The following is a 12,044-nucleotide window of genomic DNA, read 5'->3' as shown; positions in this document are numbered from 1 at the left end:
CCGCCACCCGTTCCAGGCTCGCCGCCCCCGTCGCCAGTGCTCCTCGAGTGTCCCGAACCCAACTGTTCCAAGAAGTACAAACATATCAATGGGCTCAAGTACCATCAGTCCCATGCCCATGGGTCTGCCGACGACGAGGACACCAAGGAGGTCACTTCCATGTCGGAGAACGACGAGTCGAATATCGAGGCCCCGAGTCCCGCCACTCCGGTCAAATCGCCGGAAAAGGGACAAGACAGCCCCCTTACGCCCAAAAAGGAGGAATTACCGATGATTTTAAGGGGGCTGGAGGTGTCTAGTCAACCAGCCACGCCGAGGAGCACACCCCCGTCACCAGCAACGAGCGATCTGGGGGGCGCAGGCTCACCCACGGTTCAAATCGAGAAAAGTGTGGTCAAACCAGGAGTCTTGCGATACACACCCACCGAGGAGTTCCCCGTCGGGGTCTTCGCCAACAAAACACCAGCAGCAGGTGCATATCCACCCCCTGAGCCCCACAATCGCATAAAAAACTAACCTCAAATTTTTGACAGTTGTCAAATAATTGTTAAAAAAAAATCAATCCTAACAAGAATACGATAATTGCCACTAGATAGTATCATAAGCAGGTGCATATTCGCCCCCTTGAGCCCCAAAAACCGCACAAAAAAACCTAACCTCAAATTTTTGACAGTTGTCGAAATGTCATTTAACAACGTTTATACAACATTTCAAATAATTATTAAAAAAAAATCAATCGTGATAAGAAAATGATAATTGCGATTAGATAGTATCATAAAATTGCACGTAAATAAACAAAATTGATAGTTAATTACCTTGCAAGGGACTGAATTTCGTTTCAATGAATTCAATTCAAATTGTGTGTAAACGTAGTCAAAATTTCTAACCTCAAATTTGGTTTCAGGTCCGGCGTTGGGGCCTTCCAGTGTGCGTGCCGTGCCCCCCGAGCCGGCTAGCCCCCAGACTGACCCCCCGAGTGCTCAACCGCAGTCTTTCGCATCTTTGCCCCCGCAGCAGTTCACCCAGCCCCCAACATTGCTAATTCCCCCACAGAATCTCCAAACTGCTCCTCCAATGTCCCCCCATGCGCCCCAATCCCCCAAGATAACGCAATTCAAAGTGAAGCCCACTGCCGCTCTCATGCCCGAAGACAAGTCAAAGGCACAACAAAATAACAAGACTCAAAGTTTCAAGAAAAAGAATCGGAAGAGCCCCGCCGGGAGCCCCCATCCGCCCCAGACCGAGCAACCTGTCTTCGGCGTGGAGCAAACAGCCAGGGATGAGGTGCAGAGCCCCGCGTATTCGGATATTTCCGACGATGGGGCCCCCCCAGTTGAGAGCGACATGGGGGATAAGAGTAAGAGTGCGGATAAGAAGAGCGAGTCGGGGCAGGTGCCCCACATGCCCCAATATGGTATGTATCCATTCTATGGACAGCCCCAGTATTTGGTGCCCCAAGAAGGCAAGAAGGATGAGAAAACGGGGGAAAAACCCGATAAAGATGGTAAGAAAGAAGGAAATGATTACCAACAAAAAATTTTACCTCAACAACATTACTACCCATATGGTTATATGCCAGGGTACCCCCCATACAATATGGATCCGAATTTTGGTGGCGTCCCCATGGTTCAAGAAGACAAAATCAAAGAAGAACGGATTAAAGAGACCCCCAGTCCTATTGAGCAACCCATCAAACAGCCCCCAGCCCCCATTCCTAACCCCATTCAAGTCCCTAAAGTGAAAACGGAGCCCCCACCAAAGGAGAAACACCAAAACGAAAACCACCAAATCCTCAAAGAAAGCATCGAAATCAAGAACCAAATGAACCCTTATATGTACCCCCGACAACAACAGCCCCCACATGACGACGTACGTCGTTTCTACACCCACAAAACCCCCACACCGACTAAACAACCCCCGCCTCCTAGCCCCAGTCTCAAACATAAAGACCCCAAACCGGAGGAGAAAAAAGACAAGGATTTGAAACAAGAGGGGGTGAAACCCACGATGGAGACACAGGGCCCCCCACCGCCCCCCACTTCCCAATACGCTTACATCCATCCCAGTTACATGCAATCGGCCCATTATGGGGCCCTCCCTTTTGACCCCAACCATCCCATGTATCGGGGGATTATGGTACCGGGGCCCTACAGTGGTAATCCCTATTTGCACCAAATCCCGAGGTATCATGCCCCCGAGGATTTATCTCGGGCTCCGCCCCCCAAAGCCCTCGATATGCTCCAACATCATGCTCAGTACTACTCCTCGCACAAAATACACGAATTGCAAGAGAGGGCTATCAAAAGTCCCACACCGAAGACTTCAATTGCCAGTTCGAGTCCGAGTACGAGTCAATCGGCTCCTGTGTCACAGCCCCAAATGACGCAGCCCCCCACGTCGACGACGAGTACGACACCAGCGGGGAAACAAACACCGGGGGACGGCAAAGACTCCAGATCGCCGCCCCCACAAAGACACGTACATACGCATCATCATACGCATGTGGGGCTCGGGTATCCCATGTATCCGCCCCCATATGGAGGTAAATAGTCAGAAAAACAAACAAAAGTGGGGTTTTTGCGCCATTAAATGTCTATTAGGCACTCGAAAATACACAACACTGTAGTTTTACTAAATTTTTGCGTCATTAAATGTCTATTAGGCACTCAAAAATACACGACAATGTTGTTTTACTAAATTTTTGCGCTATTAAATGTCTATTAGGCACTCGAAAATACACAACACTGTAGTTTTACTAAATTTTTGCGTCATTAAATGTCTATTAGGCACTCAAAAATACACGAGAATGTTGTTTTACTAAATTTTTGCGCCATTAAATGTCTATTAGGCACTCGAAAATACGAAACACTGTAGTTTTACTAAATATAAAAAATACATATACAAGATCAGTGGTATTCGTAAACATAAAAAAATGTCAAATGTCAAAATTTTTTACAGAACATTTTTTCCATGTTCCTGATATCTTATCTTGCTTGTAATTTTTCCTGTATAATTTCTATTTATAATTTAATAAAGACTTACTATTGCACTCAAAAATCACAAATTCACACACTTCACTTTGCAGTAAACAAAAAAATAAAAAATAAAAATGCACTAACCTTTATGGCATCTTCTAAAGCTACCCTCGGCTTTTTAAACGGACTTACTGAAAATAAAGAAACACAAAGTCAGTTGAATGTGTTATTAAATCAGTTGAAAAGTAAAATTTAAATGTGATTTTTCTAAAAAATTGAAAGGTATTGTTGACTTATCCTTTAATCCGCGTCCTTGTAGCTCAATTGTCTCATCTACTTCCATTGGCACTCACTCAAAATTTTGAAAATTGCGTACTACTAAATGTCTATTAGGCACTCGAAAATACACAACACACACCACAAAATATGTAATATACTCTTTTTTATATTAGTGTGCATCAAGTAGGTTGTAGAAGTCTAAATGCATCTTTAATTTAAAGGCTAATTCACTATTCATTCATTAAAATGTCATTCAGAGCGATCAGTAATGACAAAAATCTTTGTTAATTATGTGGTTCATTTTAATTATGTTTTTGCTACGTGGGGTACACATTTCATTGAAAAAATAATGTTTAGGAAGGTTGAGGTTAGGATTGTTTGAATTTTGCATGGTTGCCACCTTAAAATAATCCCTTTCAACGACTACTTCGATGCACATTAATATGAAAACGAGTATAGTTTATTTGGACAAGTGATTTGTACGAAATTTTAAAAATCGCGCACTACTAAATGTCTATTAATCACTCGAAAAAACACAACACGCACTCACTGGTCATTGGGATTTCTAAAACCAAACAAAAAATAAACCATTTAATTTGGAAAAAAATTAAATTCGTACTTAGTTTTGTTTTTGCTGATCATACGGACAAAAAGTCCAAATTCTCGGTTAAAATTGTTATAAAAAGAAGTTTGGACTATCTAAAAAGTTTGAAAAAGAATTTTAGAAAATCTGAAACTCAAAATCTGAAATTCAATAAATACTTACTGTTGCACTTAAAAATCACAAATTCTCACACTTCACTTTACAATAAACAAAAAAATGAAAAAAGGGCACTAACCTTTATGGCATCTTCTTCTACTACCCTTTGTAGCAATTTGCCTCTGCTTCTTACACGGACCTACTGAAAATAAAGAAACACAAAATCAGTTTAATGTGTCACTAATTCAGTTAAAAATATTAAATAAAATTTAAAAAGTAAAAATTTCGTAACAAATTAATAGTTATTGTTGACTTACTCTTTAATCCGGATCCTTGTAACACGTTTGTTTTCTCCATTTCCCCCATTGGCACTCACTAATAAGCCGAAATTTTAAAAATCGCGCACTACTAAATGTCTATTAGACACTCGAAAATACACAACATACACGCACTTTGTGTACAGCCCCCATTTCAACACGATTTCGCACTAAACCACGAAATAATAAGTAATAAATTAATAATTTATTCGGACAAGTGATTCGTACGAGAGCTTGGCTAAATTTGACTCGTTATTGTAATAATTTCCTCAAAAACGGCACAAAAACTATTTCGTAACAGTTCCGGTGAAAAGGCCTTTGTTCACCATTGGCCACGTCACCATTTTTTGCACCTTTTACACTTGTTTACACAACAACAAAAAATTGTACAGTTGCGGAATTAAAATTTCGGACAGTATTTTTCTGACTCTTTAAAAAGTTCACTGTAAACTACCTTCTACTGTCATCATGACTGGCATTTGACAATTAAACTTATTTTTTTATTGTTAAAATTGTCTTAGGAAATGTATTAATTGAACTAAGTGTAATTAAATTATTGCTTTGATTTAAATAAGTCAAAAAATGTAATGTAAAGGTCGTTTTAGTGTTTACATTATGAAAATGACAATACTGTCCGAAATTTTAATTTCGCAACTGTACGATTATACAATCCCTTAATCCCTCAGACATGGCGTCAAAATGCCCCAAATCTGAATTAATTAATTAATTAATCGCTAATTAAAATTTGATTGCAATTAAGAATGTCTGTGAAGAGTTTTTTCGGCCTTGATAATTGTCATTGACATTTGTTCACATTTTTGACAGCTACGCTATCTGATTTTTGTGTGGTTGGCACTACTAATTGTGATTTGACAGGTGTGACAAAATTTCAATTAACTTTCTTAAAAGTAGTTATTTTTGTGTGTATGGTTGGCGTTACTAATTAAAATTTGACAGCTGTCAGATAATTTCAAATAATTTTGTTAAAAATAGATAAAAAAGCAATATTTTGTTTGTGAAGACTTTGAGTTGCAAATTTCATTGAATTCTAATAACTGAAGTTAGTTTATGACGAATACAAGTTTCAAATGTAAATTTTTACTCATTTCGTGGGTATTTTACCGAGTTTAATGATTTTTTTTTGTGTGGTTGGCAGAACTAATTGTTCTTTTGTGAAAAATAGGTAAAAAAGGTATTGTGATTGTGCTATTTTAGGTTTGTGACGCTTTGAGTTGAGACAGGAGGCTGTGCGAGTTTTTTTCTATTGGTATTTCTAACCTCACTTATTTCGCAATGAATTTAAACGTAAATATCAATCCATTTCGTGATTATTTTAGTATTTTTTATGTGGTTGGCAGTATAAATTGTAATTTAAATAATTTCTTTAAGAGTAGGTAAAAAAGAAATTTTTGGTACTTGAAATTGTAGATAATTGCGTTTGTGAGGACATTGGGTAATTTTTTATCCATTTTGTGGTTATTTTAGACACTCAAATGATTTTTTTGTGAGATTGGTAGTACTCAATGTCACTACTAAATGTCTATTAGGGACTCGAAAATACACAACACTGTATTTTTACTAAATAATTGTAAAAAAAACATACAAAATCATCAGTATCATTAAATAAACATAAAAAATGTCAAAGGCCAAAAAATAAAAGTCAAAATCTTTGACAGATACCATTTTTTAAACATTTTTTTCCATGTTTCTGGTATCTTATCTTACTTGAAATTACAAACTAAAACTTTTGTTATTCTTGGACATTTTTTGATAAGTGGCAGCGCCATCTTCCCCATTGCCTGCCAAACTCATTCGGGGATTTTGTGTGGTTGGTACTACTAAATATCTCTCAGGCACTCGAAAATACACAACATTGTATTTTAACTAAATAATTGTAAAAAAACATACAAAATCATCAATATCATTAAATAATATCGATCCATTTCGTGATTATTTTAGTAATTTTTTTATGTGGTTGGCAGTATAAATTGTAATTTAAATAATTTCATTAAAAAGTAGGTGAAAAAGAAATTTTTGGTACTTGAAATTGTGAGGACATTGGGTATATTATTACCCATTTCGTGGTTATTTTCGACAGTCAAATGATTTTTTGTGAGATTGGTAGTCACTACGAAATGTCTATTAGGCACTCGAAAATACACAACACTATTTTTACTAAATAATTGTAATAAAAAACGTACAAAATCATCAATATCATTAAATAATATCGATCTATTTCGTGAGTATTTTAGTAATTTTTTTATGTGGTTGGCAGTATAAATTGTAATTTAAATAATTCATTAAAAGTAGGTAAAAAAGAAATTTTTGGTACTTGAAATTGTGAGGACATTGGGTATATTATTACCCATTTCGTGGTTATTTTCTACAAAATGATTTTTTTGTGAGATTGGTAGTACTCAATGTCACTAGTAAATGTCTATTAGGCACTCGAAAATACTCAACACTGTATTTTTACTAAATAATTGTAAAAAAACATACAAAATCATCAGTACCATTAAATAAACATAAAAAATGTCAAAATCTTTGACAGATAACATTTTTTAAACATTTGTTCCATGTTTCTGGTATCTTATCTTACTTGAAATTACAAACTAAAACTTTTGTTATTCTTGGACATTTTTCGATAAATGGCAGCGCTATCTTCTCCATTGCCTGCCAAACTCATTCGGGGATTGTGTGTGGTTGGCACTACTAAATATCTCTTAGGCACTCGAAAATACACAACATTGTTTTTTAACTAAATAATTGTAAAAAACATACAAAATCATCAATATCATTAAATAATATCGATCCATCTCGTGATTATTTTAGTATTTTTTTATGTGGTAAGCAGCATAAATTGTAATTTAAATAATTTCATTAAAAGTAGGTAAAAAAGAAACTTCTGGTACTTGAAATTGTGAGGATATTGTGAGATTGGTAGTACTCAATGTCACTACTAAATGTCTATTAGGCACTCGAAAATACACAACAGTGTCAAAATGGTGATTTAACCTCACTTTTGTGATTTTGGTGGTCGGTGGTGCGTAAAATGTATGTTTTTTGTTGCAGCGGCGGTGTTGGCGAGCCAGCAAGCAGCAGCAGTGACAGTTATAAATCCTTATCCGACCAAGTGAGTGCCCGAACTCGAAAGAAGTAGTGACTAAAGCATTCCATAGTTGTGTCTTGTTATATAGTGTGCACTGCTGATGTAACCTGATGACTTGATTTAGATCCACAGCTGTTTTGCAATGCAAACGTATTGTACATTATGATTTGATTGATTGTAAATAGTGTAAAGACATTGTCTCATGTCTTTTAAAGTCATAAAAGATTAGTTGATACTTTGTAGTAGACTGATATTTGACTTATTAGAAAGTACTGTGTATTTTTTAATGTAAAACTGTCTTCTTTATTATTATTATTATATAAAAAAAAAGAAAAAATTGATACGGTTAGATATATAACTTTTTATTTTTACTATTTTACATTGTTTGTTCCATTCCAGTTTTATTGGAATATTTGTATAATTAAAACACTGTCCTTTTTTACTTAAACAGTTGGAGTCTGTACATCTTGTAATATTCTGTAAATAAGCCATGACATAATAAAATTGTATAAATTACAAGTTTTGAAGCCTTTTGTTGCTTTGCTAATTCATCACACTCAAGTGCAAGAAAACATTTTCGGATTTTCTTACACTGTGATAATTCCAAAACTGCGACTTTTGTGATACCAAACATTTGAGAAGATTACCTATTGTACAGACTACGAGGGGCTTTATGTAAAGTTGCTTAATAAAAATAAACAAACTAAAACTTTTGTTATTCTTGGACATTTTTTTGATAAATGTTGTACAAAACTGTTACATCTGTTGTCAAAAAAATAAATGTCTTTCATAACCAATCTTCTACTGATTCTAAATCCGACATTGCGCCGCCATCTTGGGGAAAAACTGCCTGCGAAATTTATTCGACGATTTTGTGTGGTTAGCTCTACTAAATGTCTATTAGGCACTCGAAAATACACAACACTGTATTTTTACTAAATAATTGTGAAAAAACATACAAGATCATCAGTATTATTAAATAAACATAAAAAGTGTCAAAGGTCAAAAAAAATGTCAAAATCTTTGACAGATAACATTTTTTCCACCTTTTCTTACTTGAAATTACAAACTAAAACTTTTGTTATTCTAGAATTTTGTGTGATTAGCACTACTAAATGGTCTATTAGGCACTCCAAAATACACAACACTGTATTTTTACTAAGTAATTATATAAAAAAAACAAATACAAGATCATCAGTATCATTAACTAAGAAAATGTCAAAGGTCAAAAAATAAATGTCAAAATAACATTTTGACTTGTTTCTGGCACATTTTCTTACTTGAAATTACAAACTAAAACTTTTGTTATTCTTGGACATTTTTTGATAAATGGCAGCGCCATCTTCCCCATTGCCTGCCAAACTCATTCGGGGATTTTGTGTAATTGGTACTACTAAATATCTATTAGGCACTCGAAAATGCACAACACTGTATTTTTACTAAATAAAAAAAAAACAAAAAAAAGATCATTGTATCATTAAATGAACATAAAAAATGTCGAAGGTCAAAAAATATATGTCAAAATCTTTGACAGATAACATTTTTTTCGTGTTTTTGGTATATTTTTTACTTGAAATTATAAACTACTACTTTTGTTATTGTTGGACATTTTTTGAGAAATGTTGTACAAAACTGTTACATCTGTTGTCAAAAAAATAAATGTCTTATAACTAATCTTTTACAAATTCTAAATCGACATTTGCGCCGCCATTTTGCCTTCGAAATATATTCGGAGATTTTGTGTGGTTAGCACTACTAAATGTCTATTAGGCACTCGAAAATACACAACACTGTATTTTTACTAAGTAATTGTGAAAAAAAAAACCAAATACAAGATCATCAGTATCATAAAAAATGTCAAAGGTCAAATATAAATGTCAAAATCTTTGACAGATACCTAACATTTTTTCCATGTTTCTGGTATCTTTTCTTACTTGAAATTACAAACTAAAAATTTTATTATTCTTGGACATTTTTTGATAAATGTTGTACAAAACTGTTACATCTGTTGGCAAAAAAATAAATGTCTTTCATAATCACTCTTCTACTAATTCTAAATTCGACATTCGGGCTGCCATCTTGGGGAACAATGGCAGTGCCATCTTCCCCATTGCCTGCGAAACTCATTCGGGGATTTTGTGTGGTTAGTACCACAAAATGTCTATTAGGCACTCGAAAATACACAACACTGTATTTTTACTAAGTAATTGTATAAAAAAACAAATACAAGATCATCAGTATCATTAACTAAACATAAAAAAATGTCGAAAGGTCAAAAAATAAATGTCAAAATCTTTTGACAGATCACATTTTGAAACATTTTTTCCATATTTTTGGTATCCTTTCTTACATGAAATACAAATTAAAACTTTTGTTATTCTTGGATATTTTTTTGATAAATGTTGTACAAAACTGTTGGCAAAAAATTAATGTCTTTCTTAACCAATCTTCTATTACTTCTAAATCCGATATTCGCGCCGCCATTTTGGGGAACAATGGCAGCGCCATCTTTCCCGTTGCTTGCGAAACTCATTCGGGAATTTGGGTGGTTGGCCCTACACAGTGTCTATTAGGCACTCGAAAAAACACAACACTGTATTTTTACTAAATAATTGTAAAAAAAATACAAGATCATCAGTATCATTAAATAAACATAAAAAAATTCAAAAGTCAAAAAATATATGTCAAAATCTTTGACGTATAACATTTTTTCCATTTTTCTGATATTTTTTCTTACTTGAAATTACAAACTAAAACTTTTGTTATTCTTGGACATTTTTTGATAAATGTACAAAATGTTTACATCTGCTGTCAAAAAATAAATGTTTTTTATAACCAATTTTCTGCTAATACGAAATCTGACATTTGCGCCGCCATTGCCTTCGAAATTCATTCGGGGATTTTGTGTGGTTAGCACTACTAAAAATCTATTTGGCACTCGAAAATACACAACACTGTATTTTTACTCCGCCATGATGGTAACAAAAGAGAGTCACAAGCGATTAAAACTGAAACTTGGTGTTACTTTGCCTTTAAGTTGGTAATTTAGTTTTTTAGACTATTGTTTAATAAAAATAAATGAACCAAAACTTTTTATTGCCTATTTATTTGATAAATGTACAAAACTGTTACATATGTTGTCAAAAAAATAAATTCTAGGGGGTGAACCCGATAATCATGACTAAATAAACGACCAAATAGATGAGAAAGAAGATTCGGTCCAAAATCTGCCCCAAAATCCGCCATTCGCTCGTCTTCTGGCCGCCATCTTGTGGAAGAATAGCAGCGCCATCTTCCTCATTACCCAACGCCTGCAAAACTAATTATTCGGGGATTTTCCCAACTTTCTCATACTTTAAACGAAGTTTCGTCGAGGAAAATGACTTGTCCCGGTTTAAAAGCCACGAAAACACACACAATTTTGGACACCCATGCCGGCGCCATCTTGTTGTCACGCTCCGCCATGTTTTTCACCATCAAACTAAACACCACTGCGAAGGCTGATAACAGGAGAGAATCACGGGCGAATAAAACTGAAATTTTGGTATTATTTTTTTGTATTAAATCTGGGGATTTTGTGGTTATATTACGAATTAGGGGAATTTTATCGCCTGACATTGGTACCATCCATGAAATATACTGCACGTAGAGAAACTCATTAACTAAATTAATGTAACACAGGACGAGTCTTTGGTTATTTTGGGGTGATAACCAGAGAGAAGCAAAAGTTAGGATTATTAGTGCTAAAAAATAGTTTTTGGGCACGAGTCGCATATTTAATTTTTTCTACTACCAATAGCCGGGAGAATGACACTCGCGGCGTGCGCCCCCGCTTGTCTCCGTATCCTGAAACTGAAATTAATGGAAGGGTAGGTGTTATTGGGGCAACATTTAAAAATCCCGGGATGTTTAACAATCCTAGTTTCCTCCAATTCCCACTCCCCATTCGGGACCAAATCCTCGGTATTAATCCCATTTTTGGCGACTTGTATGTCCAATTCCTCGCCACTGTGCACCCATGACCCGAACCTGATGGTACAATTATGGGTGTCGAATGGGTATTTGGTCAAATCGGCGACACAAATGCTGGTATGGTGCACGGGGGGCACACAGGAGACTTGTCCCAGATGGGAGACGAGACAGGTGGCTTGGTCGAAGACTGCGGGATTCCCCGACTGCTCGCGGCGGTTGTAGACGGAGAGGTCGGGGACCCAGATGTCGGCGTCGGCGAGGTGGAGGGTGGTGAGGGCGTCGTAGTCGTCGGGGGCCCATTTGAGGTGCTGGTCGACCCATGACTGCAACAGGGGGGTGAGGGGGGTTTGGGGTTGCTGTTGGGGTTTACCATGGCGAACCAGCTGTCGATGGTGAAGCTGTTGTCGTGGATGTCGTAGTTGTAGTATTTGAGGACCATGCGGATGAAGACACGGACGGGGTCTTTGTAGGCGAGGACGGGGCGCAGGTTGCGGTCGTAGTCACATAAGAGGGCTTTGCGGAGACGGATGTGGGCCAGTTGGGATTTGTCGGAAATGCAGTCGTCACCAGACGCTGAAATTTCGCAGGAAATTTTGCTCAGGAAACTATAGTTTCAGTGCGCAGGAAATTTAGCTCAGGAAACTAGAGTCTCAGTTCGCAGGAAATGTTGCTCAGGAAACTATAGTTTCAGT

At 36.3% G+C, this 12,044-nt stretch overlaps 2 protein-coding genes across 2 annotated transcripts in view; one reads left to right on the top strand and one right to left on the bottom strand.

Moving 5' to 3' along the window:
* The window catches only part of LOC123011703 (zinc finger protein 609-like), a 62,637-nt gene extending 54,460 nt beyond the window's left edge, over window positions 1-8,177 (top strand). The window contains exons 9-11 of the mRNA XM_044409287.1: window positions 4-472; window positions 905-2,542; window positions 7,344-8,177. Of these exons, the coding sequence (XP_044265222.1) occupies window positions 4-472; window positions 905-2,542; window positions 7,344-7,408 (2,172 nt within the window). The 3' untranslated portion in view covers window positions 7,409-8,177. The remainder of the gene's footprint in view (window positions 1-3; window positions 473-904; window positions 2,543-7,343) is intronic.
* Window positions 8,178-10,467: 2,290 nt separating this feature from the next.
* LOC123011206 (neuronal acetylcholine receptor subunit alpha-5-like) overlaps window positions 10,468-12,044 on the bottom strand; it is a 7,552-nt gene continuing 5,975 nt past the window's right edge. Inside the window, exons 2-6 of the mRNA XM_044408552.1 lie at window positions 11,723-11,925; window positions 11,174-11,675; window positions 10,971-11,123; window positions 10,735-10,913; window positions 10,468-10,691 (exon numbers count right to left, since the gene is read on the bottom strand). Coding sequence (XP_044264487.1) covers window positions 10,536-10,691; window positions 10,735-10,913; window positions 10,971-11,123; window positions 11,174-11,675; window positions 11,723-11,925 — 1,193 coding nt within the window. The 3' untranslated portion in view covers window positions 10,468-10,535. The remainder of the gene's footprint in view (window positions 10,692-10,734; window positions 10,914-10,970; window positions 11,124-11,173; window positions 11,676-11,722; window positions 11,926-12,044) is intronic.

This window comes from Tribolium madens, unplaced genomic scaffold (assembly GCF_015345945.1).
Source record: "Tribolium madens isolate multiple individuals breed KSU strain unplaced genomic scaffold, Tmad_KSU_1.1 Scaffold_91;HRSCAF=231;Tcas5.2_LG7, whole genome shotgun sequence".
Classification (NCBI taxonomy): Eukaryota; Metazoa; Arthropoda; class Insecta; order Coleoptera; family Tenebrionidae; genus Tribolium; species Tribolium madens.
The sequence above is the reverse complement of the archived record's forward strand: the minus strand, read 5'-3'. Positions and strand labels throughout refer to the sequence as shown.